At 49.3% G+C, this 27,955-nt stretch overlaps 1 protein-coding gene across 1 annotated transcript; it reads right to left on the reverse strand.

The window, feature by feature from the left end:
• Positions 1-1,665: 1,665 nt before the first annotated feature.
• Positions 1,666-27,941, reverse strand: LOC128938604 (heparan sulfate glucosamine 3-O-sulfotransferase 3B1-like). The gene is made up of 2 exons (XM_054278923.1): positions 27,499-27,941; positions 1,666-2,319 (listed from the first exon to the last, which is right to left on the reverse strand). Exons 1-2 carry the CDS (start codon positions 27,939-27,941, stop codon positions 1,701-1,703), a joined length of 1,062 nt encoding a protein of 353 aa, XP_054134898.1. The 3' UTR covers positions 1,666-1,700.
• Between the last annotated feature and the right edge of the window lie 14 nt (positions 27,942-27,955).

A 27,955-nucleotide genomic window follows, 5' to 3' on the forward strand; every position in this document is an offset into this window, starting at 1 on the left:
ACAATGGGGAGCTCTAAGGGGGAGCTACAGGTAACTATGGAGAGGTGCAGAGCAGGGATTTCTATAGGCAATGCATATGAAATTAGATGCTCTACCCATTGGTGCTTTTGTTGTTTCCAGTTTCGCTCACACTGCCTCTGGAAGTGCTCCCACAGCAGCACCAGGTGATGCTCACTGCAGTGCATCTTTTCAGGGCTGCAGATGAGGAGTGGGGAGTTCTGCTGCCCAGAGACATCAGAGCTCTCTTTCTGTTAAATATTCAGTGAGAAGATCACTTCTGCTGCCACCTTGCCCTGGAAGTGTTGCAGTCAAGCTGGCAGACCCTCTGACAGCGGTGATAAGGCATTGGACACACACAGTGCTTATCAGGACCTCCTGGGCTCACAGAACACTGGTAGAGCTCTCAGGACAGACCTAACCTGTCCTGGAGTCCCACAGCAAGTGCTTACATCCGAGAAGGATTTCATTATGGTTGCATGTTTGCAGCCTCCTGTCCTGCCTGGCTGCTCAGCCAGGGCACCCAGGGACTGCTAGGAGTACCCCAACCCCAGCGTGCCCAGATTCCCCCCTGCTTTCCTACAGATTCACCCTTGTTGGTAAAGCAGCGCTTCTCCCTCGGGAGAGACCACAGATAGAATTAAGATGGAATTAAGAGGGCTAAGGGTGCTGCTCCCCAGTCTCACGTACTGGGACGTGCTGTGGCGGCTGTGGGGCTGGAGGAAACAGTGCCTGTGCCATGTCCTGGGACACGCTCCATGCTGGGCATGATGCCAGGCAGGCACCTGAGGTTTTCCCAGTGGTTCTGCTGGTGTCTTTGGTGGTGGAGGGTGCTCCAGGTGCTGCAGGCACTGCCATCTCCCAGCAGTGCCTGGTGTGCATGGGTGTCCCTGGAGCAACAGTTTCTGCAAGTCACTCTGACCAGCACCACACATCACACACAGACACAGCATTTTACATTTGTCCTGCAGTAAAGATTTTAAATGCATAGAGGGACTATGGGAAAGAACCTCCTGGACAAAAAGCAGGAAGGAAAACTGTACTGAGAGCTTTGCCTATGCAACCAGCTTTGCAGCTTGTCTGCTAGAAAAAGAGCACATTGCCCTCCTGGCAATCCTGAGCAGGAGCCCTTGGCTTGGGGTTCCCAGGCTTACAGCCACTGGGAAAACATGCTGCTGCTCAGCAGAGGTATGTGGGGTGCAGGGATGCCCAGCCTTCCTCCCACCCACCCCAGAGAAAGACCCCCCTGGGCCATGGAACTAGCCAGAAAAATGTGGGATGAGGGAGCACAACAGCGGAGCAGAGACTGGGACACTGGAATAGGGAAAGCAACCATTTATAAAGGCCAGATACCCGTAACAAAAATAAACTTGTGCTTTCCCTCCCTCCTTTTGATTTTTAAATACAAATTTTGTTTAGGAAAAGTGGAAGCACTGTCTGTTACAAACCAAACCAAAGACAAAGAAGAAGGGCAAAAAACCAAGGAAAGGAGAGACATTAGAATTAAACACCGTGGAATGTTAAACAGGTTACAGGCTACCGTTCTAGCCAGTGCGGTTAGGCAGCTTAGTGAATTAATTGCTTAGGAATTAAAAATAAATTATTATAAAATAGATTTCTGTACATTTTACATACATATATATCTCTTTATATAAGCAAACCCTGCTAGGCAAGTAATAACAGGGGACTTTCCCATGCCAGGCTCAGTCCCAGCCAAAGTCCTGCCCTGTCATCTGGTAGAACTTCATGTTGAAGGGCCTGTAGAAGTCCCTCAGCCTCTGCACCACCTCCTGGTCGATGTCAGGGTGGGTCCTGCCCTTGGTCTTGCCCAGGCAGTGGGGTTTGCTGCTGCCCTCCGCCTTCTTCAGGCACGGGAAGCCCTTGGTTTTGTTGAAGTAGAAGTGTTTGTCCGTGATGATCCTCTTGAGGCCCAGGAAGTCCTGGACCCTGCCCAGCTCCCCTGCAGGGTCCCTGATGAGCCTCTCCCCGCTGACAAAGAGGATCTGCCCGATGGGGAAGTGCAGCAGCCAGTTCTCCAGGTGCTTGGCGTAGATGCCGATCTGGATGGCGCTCCACGAGGTGTCTATGAGGCCTGTAGTCCTGTTTTTGAAGGTCAGGCTCTCAAAGGTGGGGATGTCAGGCTTCTTGGAGAGGGTCTGGGTGTAGTCCGAGATGGCTCTGGTGACGGGGTCGCGCACCACCACGATCAGCTTGGTGCCCTTGCTCATGGATGAGATGCGGGCCGGTGCCTCCTTGGTCACAAAGTAGCTGGGGGTCTTCTCCATGGTGATCTGCCCCTCGAGTGTCCTGGGCATCAGCTCCCTGCCAGCAAAACACACAGACATGGGTCAGAAGGGCAAGGAAGAGGAACAAAAACATTCATATGCATTTACAGGTATGTCCACATATAGATACACAAGAATTCTTCTCCATAGAATGCCTTCACAGGCCATTTGGATCAGACAGACAAATCCATTTCCCATTGATTTAGGGATTAAGGGAGGATTATTATTAAAGGCCACTGTATTAGAAATCCAGTTGAGTAATCCCCTAGTTATTAATGAGTGGATTAGTTGAGCTACACTCTGTGCTTGGACCATGGCTGAATGTACCACACCAGCTCTAGACTGGTCAGGATGGGTCCTGAGCTGCACCTGAGGTGGCTGTTTTGGCTCATGACTACACCACTGAGACCTCAGCCCCAATCCAGAGCTCATTTTCCTGTGGGAATGAGAGGATGGTACAGCAGAAAAGCAGGAGATCACTAGAGTATGTTCACCTCATTTTCCCTCAGCATTCCAAATGCAAAACTTTTCCCAATTCAGGCAAGAGGGTGCAATTTTTCTCTGGCTTACCATCAGCAGGACTTCACTCACAGGTGTCCTCTTGTATCCAGTTTCTCCCCCTGCTTTACTATTCCCTATCACTTGTTTCCTCACATGAGCAAGAAAGGGCATCAAGAGCTGCCCGTGGCATCGTCAGCACATCCCAGTCCAAGAGACAATGAGGACAACCCCACCCCAGCACTGCCCCACGGGCTACAGCAGGTCAGGATATGGGGAACAGCTGTGGAGAACACCACCTCAGCACATGGGCAGGACATACGTCCACAAAGGACTTTTAAAACTTAAAGGTTCCAGCAATTCCACCTTATTCCCTGCCTATTCCTAATTAACCACATGGGGAAAGAGTAGGGAGCTTGCAGAATTGATGGAAGTGGCATGAAGCAGGAAGAGTAATTTTTTCCTATTATTCACTAGGCAAGCTAAAATATTTTAGACCGTTTGCCAGTTCTTTCCCTTTATAGCCCTAATGGACTCATTTGCTCTCGATTGAGAGACGGTTGAAAAGAAAAGGCAAAAGGGGAGTCAAGTACAAAATTAAAGCTATAAAACTTCATTAAGTTTTCAAAGCATCCACCCAGCACAGAGAAATAAGCAGCCAGCGTGTGATCTGCAAGCCTGAAGCTGTGCTTCCCTCAGCTGTAGGACACCACACAGAGGCTGCTCCCACAGCCATCTCCTCCCTGACTGCTTTCATGCTTCCACAGCAAAGATCACCAGGGCTCTTGCAATTAAAACAGCCACTGATAATTTGTGCTAAAGCCAATGGTTGCACTTATTAAGAATGCAAGGGAAGAAAGCTGACCAGTCTGTTCTGAGGGCAAATAACAGGGGATCCAGGAATGAGAGGTCTGTTTGCATCCAAAATCATCCCATGTCTATGAAATTTGGTCAGTAGCTGTTTATGCAACCATTGGTGAGCTCACACTGTACCTGGTATTTTACTTCACCAGCCTCTGGCATTGCTTTGTGCAATGTGTTTACTGGCAAGGGGCACCCAGGGGCTGCGCCCCCATCCTCCCTGTGAGCTGTGCCCACAGGCTGCCCATAAAGCCCCTTCCCCACAGCGCCAAGGTGGGAGACAATCCCTGTGCCAGACCTGCATGGCACTCAGGTAGGAGTGGCAATGGACGAGGTGGATGGTGGAGGAAGGAGATATCAGCTTGTGGAACCTCCAGTCATGGCCAGAGGTGGTGGCAACCCTGAAGGCTGGGATTTCAAGTCCACACAAGTGGAGTTTCACATGCAGATAAAAATCATGCTGGTCTACCAGATACCTGAGATGTGAGAGCTTCTGGAATGCAGGAGCTAGTATGTGTGCCAAAACCAGCAACCAGAATAAAACTCTGACTAATCCTTTGCCTTTCTGGCCAACTCTGCAACCCCATAATGCTGTCACAGAATAGGGCCAGTCAATAGCACTCAGAGCAACTCTTAAATTTGTCGTGGGCTGAGGTAGATTTCAACATTTGCTCATTAAGTGTGTCCCCTTTTACGGCCACATTAAACCCAAGTTCTACATCCTGCACTGGCCACCAACTGCTTTTCAGCTTGATTTAAGAGGTTGTTTTCCACCCATGAAGTCCTTAATGGCCTGGGACCTGCCTAGAGAGGAGAAAGATTCCCAAAACATTCTCAGGTCGCCCGTGTTCCACTGAAGCCCTTCAGCTTTAGGTCAGGTTCATTGGATTGCTGGTTGTATGGGGCCCTGCATTTTGGGACTGATTTCTCATCCAGGACTACTACAGCCAGTATTTATCAGTCTCCTGGGAATGATGCAAGGTTTATTTTTCCCCTCCTTGCACAAGAAAGGCATTGGGCAGGGCTGTGAAACAGGAGGAAATTGCTGGGGATGGAGTGCCAAGTCAGTTGATTCAGTTGGGAAACACAGGTTCTTAATTAGCATTTCAGCAAATACAGAGGAGCTCACCATAAGTGGAAGAAAGCAGGGAGTAGCTCTTTACCTAAGAGGCATCCATTGGCCTGGCATCAGCCCCTTTGCAGAGCAGTTCATCTCCTGGGCCCACACTGCACTTGTGGCTGAAAGTATTCAGTTCTGGGCAAGCCTAAACCTCCCAGACTGTTATTTTTGGAGAGGGCCTAAATTCTTGGCAATTTAAGAACATTTTGCTGGTGACCCATCACAGCAAGCAAAGCAGAACAAGGCACATTGACACACCTACTGCCCTCAGGTTGGCCAACACGGGCTGAGGTGAGCAGAGGTAGAAGCAAAACCTTCATCCCACGTACAAGGCCTGGATCCACCAGAAACAGCCCTCGGGCCCCTGCTCTCCCTTCATTGTACCACATGGGTGCCAGGCACAGCCCGAAACTGAGACCCTCAAGATTGTCTCAGACTCTGCTTTGTTTGTAAAGTGGCTGCATGAAAGAAAGACAGCTGCAAGAGAAGCCAAATATTGTGGCCCATAGATGTCGTTTGAACCTCTGACAACACCACATCCAGGAAAGCAAAGTTTTACTGCATGGGCATGTCGGTTGTGGGAGCTTTCCCATGGTTTCCATAATCTCCCACAGAGGCACCATCCATCATCCTGGCAGCCAGAGACAGCAGAGCCTCAGGGACAGAAGGAACTGGTACGTTGGCTGATCTGAACTCATAGTGGTGGAAAGAAGAATAATTTATTCCCATTCAAGCCACAGCTGGAGAAGGGCAACTTGGCCCAGCAGAGCACTGCAGCTCCAACACAACACACTGGACATACACTTTGGTGGGAGGAGGACCAGATCCAGAGCTGAGCATATCTGCTCCTGGGGCTCCAAGACAGCAAGGGCCATGCTAAACTACAGCTGCTGCTTTGGGAGGGGAAAGAGGAGCTGCGATGGTGAGGAGCCACGATGGCCTGGTGGGATGCAGCCCCTTGGGAGAAAGGAGTGGGGTCCAGCAGAAACCTGCTTTCAGCTCAGGTGGACACAGATCACCCCAGGCAGCTTGTGAACACTGTGGAGCCTCTGTTTCCGTGGAGGATTCTCAGGCACCATGGAGATGTGGGCAGCTCCTGCCAGCACTGCCTGACACAAGCTGCAGAGGTGCAGCTACCACTGCTGTCCATACAGGAGAGCAAAGGGAGAGGAGAGAGGGAACCAGGCTGTGGGAAACAGAGAGATCAACTGAGCCCCAGGGCTGGATAGAGACACCACTGAGGGCCATAGTGGAAACTGTAGTAGAAAATACAGCATGAAAACCTTGGCAAGCCATCCCTCCTGCCTTGTTATCCTCCTGCCTTCTGGCAACCTGGAGTTCAAAGACCTCTGGAGACAGCATCTGCATCCAAATCATCCTATTTCATAGTGACTATGAACTGTCTAATCCTTTCAAACCCACAAATACTTCTGGCCTTGAGAATATCCCACAGTAGAGAGTCCCAGCACCAAATCACTGCCTCTACCTGTCATTTGAACTCCATCCCCACTTCCCTGCTTGGGAAGTGACTAGGCACCTGCTTATTGAGCATGGAAGAAGGAAACGAGGATGAGGAGCACCAGCAGACTCCCAACATCCTTGATTCCCCACCCAGCCCAGCCAGAAAGCACTGCTGACTGGGGCAGAGCTGCCACAGCTGGGTCCCGGCAAGGGGAGGAAGCTGCTGCATGAGCACAGCTATGAATTTTGCACAGCTATGAATTTTGCACAGGCAAAGAGCAAGCCCCTAACCCTGAGCTATTAACATGTCAAGAGGGACAGAGGAAAAGCTTTTCCTTTAATGAATATTTCCTCGGTGAAGCCTGCACCCTTCGTAGGCGAAGTGATAGGCTTAGTCTAAAGATGGATTGGCCTACTTTACCTATTAACCACTTAAACTAATGTAATAAAGGCTCTCCTCATTCAAACAGCCCTAATCCCCAGCCCCACACAGCTCTGAAGCCTGGAATAAGAAGGGATACTAAGATGAACTCAGCCAGGCTGTTACTTGGAAAGGCACTGGGCAGGGCATTTTGTGGGGGGGAAAGTTTAGGTGCAAACTTTTCCAATGTGAAAATCAGACCCAGAGCGAGATAAATTTACAAAGTGGGGATGACAGGTGGCCACATGGTAATCCAATCCTGAAGCCTAATGCCCTTTGTGGCAGCTTTTGTCCGCACAGAGGGGCTCCAGGCTAATCTGCTGCTACTTCTCAAGGAGGAACATGCCAGGGGGGTGAGAGGACCCCCACAACCTGTTGCTGCCTTATTTGCCACAGGTAGGACAGACCAGTGCAGGGCAGAGCACAGCTGTGGTGTCTGGTTTTATCCCTGGGGACGTCTGCTGGCCCCCCGTGCACCTCCTGCCACGGCCAGCCCCTGCTGGGATAAACCCTCTGCTGTGCTGGAGCCTAAGGCAGGGCTGACCCAGCACCGTCTGCCCTGGGCCCGGCCCAGGCTGCCCAGCCAAGGCCCAGCTCCCTCAGGTGTGCTGCTGCCCAGCAGGAGCCCCAGAGCTGAGCCATGGGCTTGCCTTTCTGAGGAAGGTTCATGCTGGGTAGATTCCTATCCAGGCCCTGGAGCCACCCAGCACCACTCTGGGAGATGCTCCCCCTGCTCCAACAAATTCAAGTAATGAGTCCCACAGGTAAGTCTTAAAACCAGGTTGTCCTGTGATGCAGCTGCAGCAATGGCACTTCCAGTCTCCAGCCTCTCTGCTCCACACCACCACACTTGCTCAATGCTCTGTGCTTCCTCAGTTTCCCTCGGCAAAGGGGATAAAACTCTCTTGGGGGAGATGGAGTGCACTCACAGCAGTCCCCACAGCAGCTCTGCCAGCAAATACAGCAAGAACCACTTTAGCACAGAATTTCTAGACTTTCCCCCCACAGCTGTTCCCTAGAAGCAAGGAAAACATGGGAAATGTGAGGAAAAGCAAGTCCAATTATTCAGGACATGTCTGTAACCGACAACCTTTGCTTTGCAGCCCAACACTGCACACACAAAGCATCTGACCTATCTCTGACCAGTTTCTGCCCCATTCCTCACTGATGTTTCAAGAAGGCAAAAAGTGATTCCTTTTCAGAAAACCCAATTTAGACAATCTGATTTTTTTCATGGGAAAGTGCCCCCCAAACCCTCCCAAGAAACTGCATAAATTAGACTGAAAAGTTATGGTGAGAAGGTGAATAGAAATCCAAAAGGTAAACAACAAAATTCTTCTCCCATCCTAGGGGAAAACAGATTTTTTTAGCCTGGAGAGTAATGACAGAGGGTTTGAAAATCCAAGATGACACCAAGCTAAAGTATAGCCAGTAACAGAACAACCTAGAACATGGTACAACTTAATGCACATGATGAATTTAAGATTTTTTCTGCATTTTTAATTTACAGGTTCAAAAGCAAACAGGCCAAGCAGTGGTCTGTTCAGTCTTGGAACAGCTCTGAGGAACCAAGTGCAGAAGATGAGGGAGATTAAAGCTGCATCCCCTCAGAAGCTGATTCTTTCCAGCATGCTGCATCTCCCTCTGCCTTGTCCCAACCCCAGGGGCAGTTTGGTACCCTGTTCCCATCTCAGCATGGGCCTGTTCAGCTTTGCTCGGGTCAGGATCCCACCAAAGCCAAAGGGCTCATTTCACACTGCAGTCTATCTGTCCATCTGTCATCTTAAGCGAAACATTTTTTTTGGAGGGCTTTACTGCAACAGCCAATTCTCACTCTAGTTCCTGCTGCTTCTCTGCCTTTTCTCTCCTCCCCATAGCAATAAATAAATTTAGGCAGAGCAAGTTAATTCTAATATCTTGGAAAAGAGCTGTAGACACTCAGGGAAGGATGGGGTACCTCCATTGGTGGTAGCTTTGCCTTACAGCTCATCCCCTCTGCCAAGATGATACCCAGTAGCTCCCAGTTTGCAAGGCAGCATGTTGCTGTCAGAAAGCAGGAAAAATGTACAGCACTGGCAAGAGCAGCCAGGGGCTGGATCAAAACCACACAGCTGTAGCACATACTGGCACCTGACCACGAGCAAGAGCTCAGATGCTCATCAATCAAAACCCCAAAGCATCACCAGCTCAGCTCCTGAGGCCACCACACTGGTCCCCTCCCGACCCTGTCAGGCCCCTTTGCCTCCATGGCTGATCACAAAACTGTTGGATGCCAGCAATGCTCCTTAAAAGCAAGGACCTAACCAGCTCTGGGAAAGAATGTTAAAGTAATATAAAGAAAATAAACAATAAAATAAAATTTAAAAAATAAAAAATAAAAAATAAAAAATAAAATAGTTTTAATTGCATCACAAACCCTGCCACCAGCACACAGGTCAACTGGCTTCAAAATTACCTGCTTGGCTTTGACTCTGCTTTCTGGTGACAGCAATGGGAAAGGGCAATGAGGGAGATGGAGGAAGAGGAAGAAGTAGAGAGAGAAGCAGTAGCAAATTCCTCTTTGGGGGTGTGAGTGCTTGCTGCTTTATTATTTGATACATCATCTTACAAAAAATTTTCCTTGGCTTCAGCTGCTGTTGCACCACAGACCTGTACAGTAGCAGGCAGTCTCTCCATTTTTTATGACCAGTGGTAAGAGCAACATGTGTGCCTTTGTCTCAAGCAGGAGTCTGTTGTTTGGGTTGGCAAATTATACAACAATAAAAGGGAACGGCTGGGAACCAGCCTCGGCCTTTTTGAAATGGATGTAACTCTATCCAGCTCCGTCGAACACTTGCCACGATGATTACACAAACCAGATGATGGGAATTAATGAACTTTGGGGGTGAGGAAGGAGTAGGTGAAGAAGGAGGGAAAGGAGGAAAAAATACGTCGGCCTGAAATTAATGTTTTTCTCACTCTCCTTGCTCCCTGTCCCCAGATCTGCTAGGTGCCCTTCACTTTTTGGGGAATTTTGGGGATTAAAGAAGGGAGAGCACAGTAATTGTGTGCGAAGAGCACCTGTGATGAAGGTACTCTGGGACTTCAATGGGACCAAAGAGCTGGTGGCCATGGGTGGCATCACCATGTGCCCCACAGGAACAGGCTCTGGTGTGGCTGAGGAGCCTGATCTAAGCTCCTTTGATGGTGATGAAAAGCTCCATCAAAGGTCTGCGGAGTGGGGACGTGCAGGGCAGTGGCAGATGGCCCTCTTGTCCCCACTGCACGTGGCACAGCCAGGACACACCAAACAGCCCTGGCAAACCAAAGCAAGAAGTGCCCCAAGGAGGGGGCAACACACCACAGCAAATATCATGGCTTAGGATATTTTTGGGGTTTAGGTTTGTTTGGTTTTTTTTCCTAAATAAAAGACTTTATTCACCTCTTCAAAAGTCACTGCCTTCAAATCAGACCTAGGAGCCACCACAGAGGCTTGACCCTCTCTATGCTGGGACATGAGGAGCTAACCCAGCCACAGAGCTGAACAGTTTGCAGCAGCATCTGAGCACCAACCTGGACAAAGCAGGGCCTGGTCCATGGAGGGTTTGTGCCTCTGGGAACAGTGATGGGTACAACAAGCTCCACCAGCCTCTGCTGCAAAGGCAGCCTCCCACCCTGTGCCAGACAAAACACAGCTCTTACCCATGTCTCCCCTACTGCATGAGATGAAATGGGTTAATTAGGAGCAGTCTCACAACCAAGATATGACATGCCATCCCTTGCAGGGCTGCTGCCTTCTATATCAAAGTGCCACATATGGTGTACCATATAGCTGCAACCTACAGAGCAGGAATAACTTAGATCAGCAGAAACACCTGGTGGGAGTCTTGTCTGCACAGAGCAGGCTTGTGCTTTCACCTGGAAGCACAATAGAGAAGCCCAGGTTGCACAAGGACTCCGGGGCCATTGATGGGTGATGTCACCATGGCTCCTGGGACATGCCTGTTCCTTGGCAAAGGATGCAAGGGCACGAAGGTGGCCTTGGAGGTGGCTGATTGGAGCAATCCCCCTTCCTGCCTGAGCTCAGGCTCCATGCAGGGCAGCCTCTGGGAGGGAGGGTTCAAGGAGCCGAGACCACCCTGGAAAGCGGAGAGAAGGGCACCCTCCTTGCAGACACTAACATGAACGTGCCCACAGGGTGCAGTCCTCTTCTTGTGGCCCTCTCTCCTGTGGCCTGGGGATCTCCAGCCCTAGCCAGAGGAGGAAAAGGACAGACCAGGAATGGGGCAAGCAGCATGCTGTCCCCTACTTCTTTTTCAGCCTCCATCCAAATTCAGCTCCAGAGGCCTTCTTTTGCCTGATGCACTTTGTCCACCTAACAATCCTCAGCTGATCTCTCTTCCAACCCCTTGTCTAGGTGGTTGCCCCATTCCTGTAAGTGTTCAAGGCCACGTTGGATGGGGCCCTGAGAAATCTGGTCTAGTGGGCGGTATGCCTGCAGGGGAATGACATGAGGGGATATTCAAGGTCCCTTCCAACCCAGGACATTCTATGATTTCTCCTGAACCTCTGCATGCACAGCCCATCCAAGGCAAAGCTCCTTGCTTTGCCCATTTTCACCAGGCCCTGCCCTCACACCATAGCCCCAGTCCTTGCACCATCTCACCAGTCCACCCCTCCCTCCATCTCCAGCCTAGCTGCACATCTGGCAAGCACCATACCTTCCCCAAGGAATCTCTCTGCCAGGCTGAGGATGCTCAGCCTACCTGGTCATTCCTCCAACAGAAATTCCTCCAGCTCTACAGAACAAACTCAGAATGTTGCCACTGCCACTGGGTAGGTCATGCACCAACCGAACACAGGCTGCAGGGATGTGGATTAGGAAGAGCTACATTTCCAATTATTTTTTTTTACTCTTGCCCAAATAATAGCGTGAGATGTTTCAACTGCTAAGCAAGAACTTTCCCTCCTCCTTTGCTGGAGCCAGGCAAGATATTCATCAACATCCCCAGTTCATTACACAGGCCCTCCTCTTCTCTTTATGTAAACACGGAAGCCTCTTTCTACTCCCCACCATACTTAAAAGCTCTGAACTTCCACTAAATAATTATCTTCACCGGGGGGAGAGGAGCAGCACTTTACATATCAAAGGGCTGCTTTGGAGGGATTTACAATAATTTAAGATGAAATGGTAAATATTCTATTCACTCCAGTCCATCTCCAGTAATAATTATAATCCTATTAGCAAGGTCCCAAGAAAGTGATTTCATTATCATCTAGCGAGCATCTATGTGGATTTCTTGGAGGGGTGGGATGGGGGAGGCCATAGGCAAATAAAGAAGGAAAAGCAACAAAAGACGCAATTGCCAGCATCTCCCTTCCCCCAGCAGGATTTGGGCTCCATTGTCCCGATGCTTCAATAGTGCTTTGCTCTGAAAATAAGAGCTTTTGAGCGCGGTAAGGGGGTGGGGCTGAAATGAGCATCTTATCCCTTTGGGTCACCGCCGCTCCCCTTTCATGGCCGAGGGTCCCCCTGGTGCCGTCCGGCCACAAAGAGCTCCCGGTGCTGTTCCGGCAGCCCCGGGCAGGCGGCAGTGCCACCATTAAAAGCTAATTGCTGTTCATGGGTGAGTTCTTTAGAATATTGCCCAGCATCCCCGGGCTGTGCTGCCACCGGTCAAGCCATGTGAGATAACTCTAATCTGTCTCCATTTCCCCCAAAAAGGACAAAAAGACTGGTTTTGTTTAAAAGCAGAGCAGGGAGGGGGAAGTTCTGTGAAACCCATGATTTAAGGGGGAAAAATCCCCTGAACTCAGCGGGAAATATGACTGAGCTAACTGACAAACTGGAACTAAAGCCCCTTTATCAGCAGATCGCAGCACCAACTGTCTACACCAAACGGTGTGCTTTATTGCTGCTCCATGTCAGCTCTTCATACACCCCGTTGGAGTGTTTAACTGGAATGTTTCCCTGCAGGAGTGCCTCAGTTGCACCGGTGTAATCCTCTTCCCTCTCTTCAGGCACCTGGAGGGCCCCAGTGTGAGTCCCCAGCCCTGCCCCAGGAGCAGCACTGAGCTCTGCTCGCTCTGGGAAATCAGAAGCTGCTCCAGAGCTACGCCACTTGCAGGCTTGAAATGAGCCAAGATCACTGTCACAGCATCCGAGAGTTTATTGCAAAGCTGTAGAAACATTTTTCTCAATAAATTAAACAGACAACAGCCTGAAAGGGAGGAAAGAGGAAGAATTTTAGGCATCCAGAGAGATTTCAGTGCTTACAACTCATTCTTGGTAAAAAATAAATTCTCTGGACTGCCTCTGCCTCTTACTCTTTTGCAACCAGAAAGACCAGCAACTTCTCCTCCCTCCAGAATTTATAGCCTAGAGTTAACATTATGTGTACTAACCTCCTACTATGTAAAGATTTGATAGATCCACTTACAGACTCATTGCAAGACAAAGTTCTGCTCTTGAAGAGTGCTGGTTAAACACATCCTTGCACCAGAGACATGAATTCTTGAACTCAGCTTTACTTTAGTAGCACCAATCCTGCCCTCATGAGAAGCCGAAACCAGCATCTGGACTGGGTAAGCACCTGCAAGCACAGAATGTCCTTGTCCAGAGAAAAGCCAGCAAAGTAAGAGAGTCAGGGTCTGGAGTTATTGGCTTAATTGTGGAGACAAAAAAGACAAAAACCCCACAGATCTTGCAAGGTGTTTGCTCGCTCAGAGTAGGCCTGTGCAAAGGAAGCAAACGAAGCCTGTCTTGGAAGAGGCTTAAAAGCAGATGAAGAAATCATAAGGGTGGGATATCCAAAACACATCCATGGAACCCAGGTGACAGGAAGGTCTCCTGCAGCAGAGGATGTGGGACTAAGACAGTCCACATGAACACAGAGGCTGATCTCAGGGGTTTGGCTTCAACTCCATCAGGAGAGTAACTGGGCTGTCCCCACCAGTCCCAGCCAAAGCCTACACCTTGCTGCCAGCTTTCTTGCCCTACAGCAGCCACTCAGACATGTCCAAGAGGCACCAATGCCCACTGCTCACACCACAGCTTCTTCCCTCTCAGCCCCTACCTGCCACCAAGGCTCAGGCACGAATCCCCAGTGTGGCAGAAGCACCAGCCAGTACTGGTGGTACATTCAGCCATCGAGTCCACAGCCCCAAACAGCTCCCACAGCCACCAATTTGCTCTCTTAATTGTAACAACAGCACTAATCCTCTCAAAGACTTAAACCACCCGGAGCACTGCTCCTTACAGGTCTTCAAGACATCTCTCTTCCTCCTAGGTCTTGGGAAAATAATTTCTTGCAGTTAAGGGAGCAATATAATCAGGTCAAGCCCCAGAGATGTGAGGATCTGGGATTTGGGGGAGGCAGAAGTGGCTACTGAGACACACAGAGCTGGCACTGCAGAAAGAGTACAGCCTATTGGCATTCTGCTGCTGTCCCAGGAGCACCAGGGGTTTCAGGAATTAGATGCCCAAACCAAGTGGCACCAGAACTCATCCAAGGGTCGAATCACCAACTGCTGCACATGGACCGGAACATCCTCCTGGCTCATTCCACCTGACACCAGAGCACCCTGAGGCTCCTGCCCCTGGCTAGGACACATGCAGGTATTCCCAATCCAGGCGGCCCCCAGGAGGTTATCCCACCAGCCTCATCCCTGCAGTACCTCCTGTTCCAGGCCCTGTTCCAGGGACTCATTTTGCTGCATGCTGGAGGTGGGGAGCCCAGCGAGCAGGGTACACCTCGATCTGGACCCAGAGAGCACACCTGGTGCAATCAATGTAGGAGAGATGGTCACATCTCCTACCCCCCAGTCATCTGTACAGCAGCAACACACTGCCACACTGCTTCTGTAGCCGTGCTGCAATAGGGAACCTTGCCAGTTTCCCAGAAAAGGAGCTGGCTCAACAGAAACAGCCTCTGGTTTGGGCCATTCTAGGGTGCAGGTCCATGCCAGTTATATGGATATAGATTTGTATGGCACACACTCATAAATCAACTTTCTGGTTAAGTAACCCTGTAGTGACCATGGCAGCAGCCTCTCTCCAGCCACCAAAAGGCAGCTGAATGTGAGTGGCCAACCCTGGTCCACCCCTGCTGACACTGAGAAACACCTGACAAATTTCTACCCAGGAGAGCACTACAAGGAGATGAACTTCCCAGGCTTTGCCTCTCCTCTGGGGCACTGCCAAGCCACCACATTTCACCTGCTCCAACTCTGCTAGAAAGAGGGAAAAAAACCTCAACCCACACAGCAAAGAGCCAACTCCAAAAGGAAATACAAGTCAACAGCCACTCCAGCAAGATACAGGTAAGACCATGTTCCCCTAATGCAATGTTCATAAATCACAGCCCTGCTGAGAGGTCTTTTGTATTTTCCCCAACACAGAAACAAATGCCCTAATCTGTGTGCCTGCACGGGCAGGTAATGAGTTACACTGATAACGTTGCCTTTTGTAAAACACCTGCACGAGTGGCCCAGAATTTGCACAGGGAGGACTTTGTTTGCCACCTTGACACACACCTCTCCTAATTAAGCCCAGCCTTCCTGCTCTGGGTCTTTACAGACATGATTAGAGAAAAAAGCGTTCTGATAGACTCTGGAGACCTGAGTGATACCCCAGCTCTCACCCTTGGGATCATAACTCATGCTGGGGGAGTATCCCCCGTGATTTGTCTAACCTTGCAGTAAGATATGCCAAAGTCAGGCTTGAAACACTGTGCTGAGTTAGAGCCCCAAAAAGGGTCTGGGGGCAGCTCTGCTCCTGCTCCTCTTCCGCACCATGGACATAACAAAGCAGGGAGCGGGAGCAGGGACACTTTGTTCACCCAGCAGCACTCTTCTCTGTGCACTGACTTGCTCTGGAACAACTTCCATGTCACATCTGAACCAGAGACCACTAGCCCTTCCACAGCATGTGGGAAGGGATCTCACAGGGTGGCCAGGGCCAGACCAGGCTTGAAACAAATCTTGAAACACATTTACATCTACAGTTTTATGAAAAAGCCATGCAGAATCTCTAGGAATTCACTTTCTGCTCCAAAAGGGATCCAACAGGCATCCAGCACCACCTGAATTGCAAACACCTTCAAAACAACAGCACAGAAAACATTCAGCTTTTCATTTTCATTATGAAGAAAGTAAGTTATGGTTTTTCCTGCCCTTTCTGATCATCCACATATGTTCACAGGCCAAGTAATGCCAACGAGGTTCTGTCAACCCTCAGCTGCACGACTCCACCTGCCTCTTCAGCATCACCCAAACCAGCCTTGGAACTGTGCAGCACTGAGGCTTCTCCTCAGCTCTGGGACAGGGAAGGGGGTGCCCCTCCGACCATCAGAGCACCTTTCCCGTGGCCAGTCACAGCAGGGAAGAACAAATCCATGAAAACCAGGAGGGTGCTCAACCAACCAAGCGCGTCCTGTACTCACCAGCTGCTCACTACCCTTAGCATCTCATTGAGTGGGTCAAGAATTTAAAATTGGTTTAGACTTTATTCTCAGCTGAAACACCTAATTAACTTCTGAAAGTCTCATGCTTCCTTCTCAGAAGGGAGGGGTGGCACCAACCCCAACCATCACTAATCTGGGCACTGGCCAGGTCAGTGTGACCCTCATTGGGATGAGCCAAGTTTGCCACCCACTGGAACAAAAGGCCTGGCAAATTAATACACCGGTGATCCTCTCAGTACTGATCCCTAAATGCATTTTAGCACAAATGGGATTGTCACCTCAACTCATTTGTTAATGGATTTGTGATTCGCTCTCATAAAGGAGTAGTGCTGGAAATCAAGATCTCTCTGTGGCAAACAGACCAGGGCAGCAAGACATCTGTCCAAAATAAGATTTATTCCACCAACATCTCTAGTCAGGCCAGGATGAACCTCCTGACTCTCCCCTCCCTTTGACATCTCACATCAAGAATCCAAGAGAGAAAATACAACTAATTTCCAGGACTAAAATCCAGCATGCCCATTGAGGCAATCAGGCTGCAGGTTTGTGGTGCCACCAGATCCCTGCGTCCCCAATGACACTGCAGGACTCAGGGTAAAACAGAAGGAACCAAACCAGCCTTGGGAAGGAGAGAAATTCCCAGTGAAGGAGGGAGACAGGTGCCAATTAGGGAAACATGAAGGAGCAGGTCTGTCTGCAGACTGCCTTTCTGCCCAGTCATTACCTGGGATCTTGGCGTGGTCATAAACAGTCAATGACACCCAGCCAAGAGCTCTTTAAAGAGCAGGCTCAGCTGGTGGAGATGCTCAGCTGCAAGTACAACAGATGCAAAGCACTGCTTCTCATTAAAAAGGTATTCACATAATTAGAGACTTCACATGGCCATACCAATGATTTGATCTAGTCCAGAGCACTCAGGCACTATTTAAGAGGGCCTGCTTGCCATTTCTGATGGCTTGGGTTGTCCTTGTGTGTAACCCTGCCATCTCCTCACACCCCATGCACTGCCATGGCAGGTCCATGGCTATGGTGACAACCAGAAAGGACTTCAGGAGTAAAACAACACGTGCCAAAGCTCTCGAGCAACCTCCAGCATCCCTCTCTGCTTTCATTCAGAGACAATTTCCTTCCAGAGCCAGCCATGGGGCTGAATTATTCACAGGTCCTTCGAGCCCTTGTACATAAAGAGCACCGTGGACCAGTCTGCCAAGGCCTTAGAGCACAACCCAAGTGAAATGACTTTTCCCTGAACACTGAGGACTCTGAATGACAGCTATTATTATTCAGATGAAACCAAGTGTCAGATTAACAAATCAATGGGCATAAGAGATATAAAATGGGTGACTATTGAAGCTTTTCAAATACCCAAACATATGGATGAAGCAAATGTGAATTGTAATTGACTCACCCACACCTTTGATCTCTACACCCTTGGGTTCTTAAAGAGACAGCACAACCCCCTCTGACCCGGCTGAACTGCTCTGGGATTCCATTGTGAGCCTCACAAAGTCCTTTCTCTCTGCCTCCATCTCCAAGATGTAGATGCAGCCTGGTGCTTGAAAAGTGAGAGAAGTGAGCTCTGCCTTGGAGAGCCGGGGAGCTGGAGATGAACTACACTACCAAAACATCGCCTCTCACGTGGAGCCCATCACCCCGAGCATCTCCTCCACCAGTCCTCACCCTGGTGGTGGCCCTCAGTCACCTAGATGTGCATCAGGAAATGTCCTAGGAAGCAGCAGAAGAGGGTCCAGAGCAAACATGGGCAGCGACAACGCTCATTGCCCCACTCCTGGAGCCAGACGTGGAGTCTCTTTGGTGTTCAAGGATTTCCCTGTGCAAAACCAAGGGCCAGACTTTGCTGATGGGTTCAGGGCATGTATATGCCCCTGCTGTAAAACCTGGGCTGGTCTGGAAGAGCTGGAAGCTGCTCTGCCCTTCTCCAACTACCTTAACAGCACATAATCACTAATGTTTGATTAAGAAATCTGATTTTTAATTTTCACTAAGATGTTTCTGCAGATACATTGAAAATAACAAAGAGCTTAAACAAATGTTATCCCTAAATTTTTACATTTGGAGTTTGGAGAGAGCTTCAACCAGTTTTATATCAATATGTGAGAAAATTAATAAAAGAGCATTACCAATTTTGATACCATACAAGCCTCAGCTCCCCAGGAGTCAGTAGACAAGCAATTGTTTGGGTTTAGCTTCAAGCCTCATTACAAACTTAAGTTTTCATAGCTCTTCCAGGAAACCTAGCCCGTCTTATTCTTCCCCTCCATTCTGCAAATGCCACACAAATATGCCTTCGGGGAGGTTTTGAACCCCACACTGTAGCTTCCCCATGTTCCCCATGTTGGGAACAAGCTGTCCAGCTTAGCTCTTGCCATACTGAGTCTCAAAGCAAGAGGAGCTTTGGAACGCCTGTTACTGAAGGCAAATGCCAGCAGCTATTCCCAGCTCGGGGCTCTTCCCCATCAGGCACCACCACTGAGTGAAGGGATTCACTCTGGGAAGGCAGAGACTTGGCATGTGCCCTGTCCCCCGGCACCAGCAGCAGGTTTGATGGGGGAACTGGGTGGGGCAGAGCAGGCATTGCTCTGCCCCCATTTCTGGGCTCTGACCCAGCTGTGCAGCTGCTTAACCCAACTGGTGAGCGCTGCTGGAACAGCCGAGCCTGCGACAACTGCAGGGCTCACCCGCAGAGGAGCCCCGCAAGAGGAAGACGGTGGGGAAGAAGGCGGAGAAGAGGAAACCCACGGGCTCTTAAGCTACTTTAGAACCACATGAGCTTTCTGTTTATATATAGCCCAATTAATTATTAGACTGCATTGAGCAGTTTGACCTTGGAATCGTCTCCAGGGGGAGGCAGCAGGGGCAGTGCAGCCGGGGCAGCTGGCCGAGGCTCCGGTGTGTGCTGGTGGCTCCTCTGCAATTACCAGGGCACACAGCAGCTCCCGGCCCCTCTGGGCTTGCAGCAAACCCAGGCTGAAACCCTAACCGGCTATTCCACTTGTGCTTTGGCAAGGCTGATATCTCCTCTCAAGGCTTCCTTCCCTGCTCAACACCCCGTATTAGCTATTCCCTCTGCTTTTCCAAATGCCATGCAGACAGCCCAAGGCTCATTAGTTACCAGACCAGCTCAAGAGGAAAATTAAAAGGGGAGGAAAAAAAAGTGTTACAAGCTTTGTGTTAAGTTGCAGCAAGTCAGTGCACTGCAGGGAAAGGGAAAATGGGCTTTGCTAAGCATGCCCTCAACAAGGGGCAATGCCCAGGCTGCCTGGCTTTTTGTAGCTCACTTTGGTTGGTCCAGCCATAGTAAAGTCAGAGCAGGAGCCCAGGGATGCTCAGAGCCACCCAGACATCTACCACTGCCCTACTGGTCACGGGTGAGACCTTCATGAGCTTTCTCCATTCCAACCCACTTGTGGAAGATGGAACTCCCTAGCACTCGGGACACTGGCTCTGATCCAGCACAATTCACTGAATGTGGCACCAGCGGCGTGTGCAGGGGTTCAGAGCAGAGGCACAGAACCTCAGTGGCAGGCAGCACCTTTGTTCCCACACACAGAGACAGGGGGCACAGCACAGTCACGGGGTCCCTCTGCAATTCATGTTTAGCAACTGCATTCATGACCCTGTGTACAAACAGCTGAGGACCGTGTACAGCCACTCCGGGACCGAAGGGCTGGGACACACCTCCTGTTTACTCCAACACCTCCTGATTTCCTTCCAAGTCTAATACATCTTTAGAAAAACAAATGGAAGGCATGCCAAAGCTGCAGGCCTTGCCAGTTTGTTTTTTTTCTTATATTTCATAGCTCAGTGAAGAAGCAAAGCACTTTATTAGGAAGACGCTGGGGTTTCATCCTCCCCCTAGTGACAGGAGGATCCATGCTCTGAGCCTGCTCAGCCTCTGGACCCCATTCCAAATCAAAAATACTACTGGAGCATAACCCCAGCACAATTGCCCTTTCACTAAATGAGCACTTTTTCAAAGATTTCCTACGCCTCCCTGTGCCATTCACCCACACTTGAAGTTTAAGTTTTCAAGTTTCAAGACTTTCAAGCTTTAACGCAAGTTTGCATTTGATAATCAAAAGAGGCTGAAACCTTGGGGCTTTAATATAAAGCTTGTCAAGATGCTTTATTGAGGTCCATAATTGTAACAGATTTTGGTTTCTGTGGGGTCATTTTCCGCACAGAGACATGGATACACCCGAAGGGTTTGGTCTTGGAGCCCATCCCTAGGCAGAGTTCTGGACTGCATTGGACAGAGTCATGTTTGGGAACCTGGTCCAGTCTCTGTCACCACATGCTGCTGAAGACTCGTCTCCTCATCAGAGTCAACTTCCCATGTGAAAAAGTGTATTTTTACAGGGAATTAGTGTAGCAGAATACAGTCATACTCAGTACTGTTGGACCATGTTTGTGGCAATGCAGGATTTGGCCTTGTGTTCACTTTTAGGAAGGATCTGTCAAATGCACACATCCAGCTATAATATTGTACATTGGCATATAAAACGAAAGCCCATGCACAATAATTCTCCCTCTCTTGTGGAAGAGCTGCCTGCTACATTGACAGGAATGCAAAGTCTGTGTCAGTTCCAGGGAAAGGTTACAACTGTTCACTTTTATTACAAACCAGGCACTTTGGTGTATTCGTAGAAATCCCTTGTACCAGCAGAGAAGACTGGCCAAATTGCAGCTCTGACCCATGGAATTTTATCAGCACAACACTCACAATAAGACCAGCACAAGGGAGGATGACACCCACCAGCATAGGGATAGCAAAGCCAGGCTCCCTGTGTGACACCTTACAAGCCACATCGAGGGCAGGGCAGAGCCAGCTGCTCTGCATCCCAGACAGGCTGCAAATTAAACTCTGGGTCAGACCTGCTGCCAAACAGAGCCATGACTCCCTTGGTGCCAGGGCTAGGTCACACCATCCCTCTAGAGAGATGTTCTTCCTCCCTCCCTCCCTTTTCTGTATGGATAGAAGAAAACAAAACTGCTGCAGAAGCAGGCTGGTTCCAGGGCGTTTCCAAGGAGGTTAACGCAGATGTAAAGCATTGAGCAGAACCTGGAATTATTTTTCTCTAAATAAAGTTTCTCTAGCCACCACGTGGCAGGACACTGCCATGCTCACATATCTTGACAGAAAGATTTTAAAAATGGAATTATTCATTTACCAAAAATCAGTGTGAGATCTGCCAGCAGCACATGCACACCAATTTTTCTCTAACATTCCCACCAATATCACCTAAAGTCCCAAACACCAAATTTTCTGGTCTTGTCTGAATGATTCCTGAGGCCACAGGGCCAGGAAGAAAGGTTAGGCACCCAAGCAAGCCAGCTCCCAAAAGTCCCTCCTCATCTCTGGACCTTCCCAGTACAGGGGCACCACATGCTAAATCATCATCACTGAGTTAATTTCCTCCTCCTCCATGGCTATTCCTAGGAGGAAAACCACCACAGGGGATACCCAAAGCCAGCATGGCACCAGGAGAGATTGTCCCCACTGGATCACTGTTATGAATGGACTCAGGTACACCGCACATCCCAGCCAAGCAGACCCTGCTCTCCCTAGGTGGAGACAGAGGGACTGTGCTCTTCCATTTCTTCCCCTCATCTGACCCATGGCACAATGTGATGCCCTTTCCCACTTGTCTCTGCACTCCTTCTCACCAACTTCAGACTGGGAGCAACTCCTTGAAGGCAAAGTTACACCACCACAAATGCCTGTCCTGAATTCACCCCTCCTTTCCTCTGAGCCTGCTGATAATCAATATGTTTTGTCACAGGACCCCTTGTTTCCATTAAGAAATCTAAGATAAGGTCCATTGCCTCCATTGCCTTCTGGCTGCTGCTGGGCTGAGTACCTTTAAAAAGTACATGGTATTTCTGGAAAGCTAATTAAACATACAGCAAGCTGCTGAAAGACCTGGAATTGCAATGGTTAGGGCAAGCCCCAATACAGTCATCAGCAGCAAGTCAGGACCCAGCACAGCACTTAGTCATTTCCCACAAACCAAGGAAGAAGCCTCTCCAGCCTGTCCTCATGCACCACATGGTGACAACAGGTAGTAGCTGATAGCCCCTGACCCACTAATTACACCACTGAGACAACATGCCCCACTATCTGTTGCTCTTTGAACCCATATGTTACCCATCCCACATGGCCCTGGCCCATTCATTACCACCTGAACCCATCGGTCACCCATGGCCACACCACCAGGAGACATGAATCCTGTGCTGAATGGTCACTAAATTAGACTTCTTCCTAATTAAATAGCCCCTAACCCAAGCTCAAGTGAACAGAGCAGCAGCAAGAGAGGCCTGAATTCAGAACATTCTTATCATCAGCAGATTGGAAATACAGCTCCAAAGAACAGTAGTTCGGGTAGAGTTTCTGTAGCCGCTGCATGCAGGCCTTGCTGGATGCTTTTAAAAACAAAGACTTGCCTGGAAGTGCCTTGAGCTATCCAACGCTCGGGGTGTGTTACAGACACCTGCCATGGCCCAGTTGAAAAGAAAAAAGTAATAAATCCCAAACTCCGAGCTGAGCCCGTGGGTTTTCATTCCCATCATTTTCATGCCAAGGAGCACAATGCTCCCGGCAGGCCACGGGGTCCTGCGCTAACACGATTAGCCAGGCAGATCCACCATCCGCATCCGTCACCCCCAACGCTTGGTCAACTTTGAAAAGTTCAGCAGCTCAACAGGTGAGGCCATGAAACCCGATCACAACAGACAATGTCATCCCCCCAGCGTCGTGCTGGGAAGAACTTGTCACGTGCGTCATATCGGGCAACATGCTTGAAACAGAGCAGTGCACTGAAACCCCAGCAACACGAATAATCTTTGCCATCTGTTTGAACAACTCAATCCTCCTCAGATCTAAAGGAATGATCCCATGCAAACACAAGGGCCTTGCTGACTGACTATAGCAGTCCAGCCCTTCTTTCGGGGGCCATTTTCCTCCCAGCGTTACACGGCAGCTCAGGACACGTCGTGGGGAGCCGCTGCAGTGGCCAAGGGGGCACTGAACTCCATGCACATTCTGAGGGGCCACTAAAAGTCCCTGCTTGCTTAAGCACAACACAACGCAAGGTAAATAGTTGAGTTTTAATTTTTTTTTCACATCAAGAAAATAAAATCTCAATACCAAAATTGTTTGGCAAAACCTTCCCAGAGAACACGACTGTCCTTTGGGAGATGCTTGTTCTGACCCAGCACAACTCACAGGAATGCAGTGGAGGAACCAGTCTTTGCTCAGATGCAGTCATTTGCACCCAAAGCCCAGTTGGGACTATCAGGACTGTTCCCAAACTTCCTGGGGCCAATAAACCGTGTGACACTCAGTGGAAACCAACCACGGTTCTGTCTGTGCTGCTGGGTCCATGCATCACTGGGAAGGCAATTAAGCAGCAGGTATTAAACCTTCATTAAAGCAGAGATTATAGACCATGGCCAAACACAGGGGCAAAATCCTGCCTTGCTCAAGATTTGGTTCATCAGGGCTTTCACCCCAAACTTTTAACCTTATTCTTCTTTGCTCACAGCCTGGCCAATTGCAAGCACCAGCTTGTACCCCCACACATTCCTTGGGGGAAAAAAAAGCAGGCTCATGGGAAAAAATATAAATAAGGAAGTTTCTCAAAATTCAGGAATTGCTTTCAAGCAGCACCTTGCACCCTAAAGTCCAAACAATTTCAGAGTCTAAGAAATGCATAATTGAAACAGTTTATCACACACCACCAGACCACAGGGCCTGATCCTGCTGATCCAAATCGCCCAGTAGCAGCAAGGACAATGAATTAAGGCAACCTAGGAGTAGTGGGAAGAGAAAGCACCAGCATTTTAAGAATTTTCCATAAGAGAAAAGAAGAAAAAAGGACAAGAGGTGTCCCTGGTGCCCTGCTGGAAGCAGAGGAGCGCAGCCTGGTCCTGCTATCGCAGTTACAGCCGGCACAGCCGCGGCAGAGGTTCCTAGCAGAGAGCTACAGACTTGAAATATAAATCAGTGATGCTGAGTAGGGCTGGCAACACCCAGCCCAAGGCAGGAGGGACTGGGCATTACAGCCCACGGGGCTGAAAATAATAACAAAAAAAGAAAAAACCAAAACACGTAACACTAATGACAATAATTTTTTCTTACAATAATTAGAGGACAACAGGCTTTCAAGTCCATAGGACATTTCAAAATGCATCATTGTTGAATCAAATGAAGAAAATCATAATAGAAATTCAACAACTGATTTTCTAGGCTTGGAAAAAACACTTCCACCAAGCTCTACAGTAAACCCCAAAGAGACCAGCAACATCCCTGAGGCTGCTCAGCCAGACACATGCACACAGGCTGTGGAGCTGAACTCCCTACTGCCACAAAGAGGGAACTTCTCTACTATCCAAAAATTCAAGGCACTTCATAAAATTAGTTTGCAATAGTGGCTGGATCTCATTCCTCCCCTGTCACAATACATATTTTCACTAGAAGCAGTTAACATGCTGTATTCATTACGGGGGGGGAGAAAACCTTGCAATGTGCATACAGAAGTTATTTCCACCAATTTTTAGTTATCTCACTATTGAAAAAAACCCATTTAATTTGTCCTGTTTCCCCCCTGCTTTTCAGGAACGATACCCAGCACCACTTGATGGTGTTCTGCATTCCAGACTACAGAAACAAACCAACAGATTTCATTTCACTTGACAGAAAATGGAGCAAGGAACAAGTTTGTGTTTTCTCTTTCTAAAGTTATTTTCAATAGATGAAAACTTCAGGCAGAAACAAGTAATTAAACAGGATTAATCACAATCACCTCCAAAAATAGAATTCATCAAGCCAAACAAGTAAATATCATGCCCCTCCATCTCAAAAATCTGAAAAATATTTTGGATGGCAGGAACAACTTAAACAAACAAAAACTCCTAACAAACATAAACAGATTTAGTCAATTAGCTAAAATACACTTCAAATGAGACATGGGTCAAAAATTCTATCTTCATCTTTTCAAAGTCAGGCAATTGGATTTGCACTACACTCTGAGTGCTGAGGACACAGTAACTTCCCCAGTTCCAAAGTTCAGTAGATTTGAGCAAAAGCATCTGAAAAATAAAGACAAGGCTTGCCCAGCTCACTGCACTGTGCTGACACCACACACCTTCTACAGCATCTTTAATCCAACTGTATTGAAACACTAACAAGAAGATACAAACACATCTCCTTATTGATACTAAGATAATAAATAAAAGCCTCATTAGGTCTGGGAGAAATAAACGTGTTCTTGAGGAGCGCTGGGAAGCCAAGATTCACTGAAGTCAGCAAGAGCTTGGAGTTACTACTCCATAGGATCTGACTTCTAATGACTAAATTTATAGGAACAAACTTCTGTATCTAATTCTAATTAAGTTAGAAATAATGCACAATATATAACAACTTGTCTGCTGGTTTTCCATCCTCTCCCAAGTATTTTGCATTAATTAGTTCCCCCCCAGTTGACCCAGGCCCCAGTCCCACAGACAGCCAGACACACTCCCATCTTCGGGGTAAATCACACATGACTGATTTCAAGACTTCCAGCATCTCTTGCTGCTTGAGAGCATCACCATTCAGACCTCAACATTTGTCAGATCTCAGCTAAAACAGCCCTTTTGCAAAGATACCAATGAAAAACCACAGTATTTGCAGGGATAGGGCCCACGCTGCTTAAAATTCAGCAGCTGATAAGGTGAAGCTTTAAGAAGTTAAACACAATACCTGTTCTCCAAATTTAAAAATAATGTATGTCCTTTAAATATTGGCTTTCACCCACTACATTTGGGACAACAGATGAATTCAATCATAAAGATTATTCTCTCCTTCTCCCCTTCCACCTCCTACTTGTAAAAGATTAATCAACCATTTTATGGTCTAATTTAGGTGCCTAATTAAAAACAGAGTTCAACACATACAACACCATTTTGCTGATAAATCCTGACAGGTTTTCTGCTCTGTTATATGCAAGTTCTCCTTCAAAATGGGAGATTTTTAAACTCAGCTGAATTTACAAAGGTTTCATTTGGGCTGCTGTGGGACGACATGCCACAGCCTCCATCGAGATGACAGAATTTCCTAAAACGAAACGGCTTTCAAATACTTCCTCCTCATTAGATCTTATCCTTCACTCATTTCACTAACTGCTGGGAGATGGCAATATTAAAAAAAAAAAGAGACATAAACGTAAGCGGACTTGTCGGGTGGGAGTTTCAAGACTACAAAGAGGTTACAATTCGGAACTTCACAGCTCCCCTTTAGCTTCAAAGTTTCCATCTCGGCTTCTTTAGCATTCCTGTAAACACTCAGTAGAAAGACGTATTCAAAACACCCTGATAAAGAAACTTCAGTCGGAAAAGGGTGAGAAAGGCACGGAAACGGGGTCGCCCCTCGTTCGGTGTCCGATCGCGCTTCTGCTCCGCAGCCACCGCCGCCCTGTCCGCCGAGCCCACCCGCACACAGACACCCCGGCCCGGGCTGCTCCTCGCAAAATCACTTGCAATTACATCCATCCTTACAGGCTGCAAGCCACAGATTTATAATTTTCTCCCAGTGCAAAGGGTTCATCCCGTTCCCGACGCGCCCGGTACCCGCTGCACCCCACGCCGCTCCCGCAGTGCAGCGCCGGGCTGGCGATCCATCAGCTCCACAGATGATTACGGGGAAGGAGAAAGTGAACGGAGACTGAATGCAGACAGCGAGTGAGGAAGCTTTACCTGGAACGTGGAGCTGCTGCCTGCCAGTCCCAGGCAGCGCTCCCGGAACGGGTGAAATCCCCTCCAAACGTGCAAAAAAATTCCCAAATGACTAAATCCTCCCCACCTCGCCTCCCCGACACAAAAAAAGGGAAAAAGAGAAAATGGGTCAAGCCCCACCGCAATGGGTACAAAAAACCCCCAAAAATCAAAAAAAACCCGAACCCAAACGGGTCAAAAACCCCGCAAACACGCGGTCGCTGAGCGCACCGCCCGCCAGCCCGCGCAGACCCGGGAGACACACCAGTCATCCCACAGCAACACCCTGAGCTGGAGGAAAAGTACGCTCCAGCAAAAGACCGGGAAGTACAGCGGAATAAGAGGGTTTAAAAATATTAAATTAATATGTAACCTTTATAAAAAAATTAAATAGTGTTTGGCTCGCGGAAAACCTGCAGACGCTCCGCCGCCGCCTGGGCTAACGGGGACCGCAAGTTGCGCTCTGGGTTTATTATATTTGTAGGGGTTGATTTTCGGGGGAAAGCATTCAGCGGAGCATTCACCCTTCGCCTCGGGCGCTCCCCAACCTGCTGCGGAGCCCGGGGCGGCCGCATCCCCGCATCGGGGCGGCGAGCGCAGGACGGCAGGGACCCCGCTCAGCCCCGGCCCGGCCCGTACCTGTACCAGGCGAGTCCCCGCTCGTAGTTGCGGTCGAAGAAGTGCGGCTCGGCACCGACGGCGCGCACGTCGGGGTGCACCCGCAGGAACTCCAGCAGCGCCCGCGTCCCGCCCTTCTTCACGCCGATGATGATGGCCTGCGGCAGCCGCTTGGTACCGGAGCCGTTGAAGAAGCTGGAGATGGGGCTGACGGCGTCGGGCGCTGCCCGCTGCTCCTCCAGGCTGCTCTCCTCGCCCGGCTCTCCCGGCAGCAGCGGGGGCAGCGGCGGGACGGCGCGGGGCGGCGCGGGTGACCCGCGGGTCGTCAGCCCGGCGCAGGAGCCGGCGCACGAGTAGAACATGTAGAGCCAGAGGAAGAGCATGATGAAGAGCAGCAGCAGCCTCCGCCTCAGCGGCGGCAACGCGACGGGGGCATCGAGGCAGCGGTTCAAGCGCTGCCCCATGTGCCCGCGGGCGC

The sequence above is a fragment of the Melozone crissalis genome, unplaced genomic scaffold (genome assembly GCF_028551555.1).
Source record: "Melozone crissalis strain CALT ecotype California unplaced genomic scaffold, PUWL_Pcris_2 ptg000026l_1, whole genome shotgun sequence".
NCBI lineage: Eukaryota > Metazoa > Chordata > Aves > Passeriformes > Passerellidae > Melozone > Melozone crissalis.

What these genes read in the sequence shown, in the direction of transcription:
- LOC128938604 (XM_054278923.1), bottom strand. Translation starts at nt 27,941, where the DNA reads ATGGGGCAGCGCTTGAACCGCTGCCTCGATGCCCCCGTCGCGTTGCCG. An exon ending in CGGGGACTCGCCTGGTACAG is followed by an intron (nt 2,320 to 27,498) that starts GTACGGGCCGGG and finishes TTTTGCTGGCAG; the next exon opens with GGAGCTGATGCCCAGGACAC.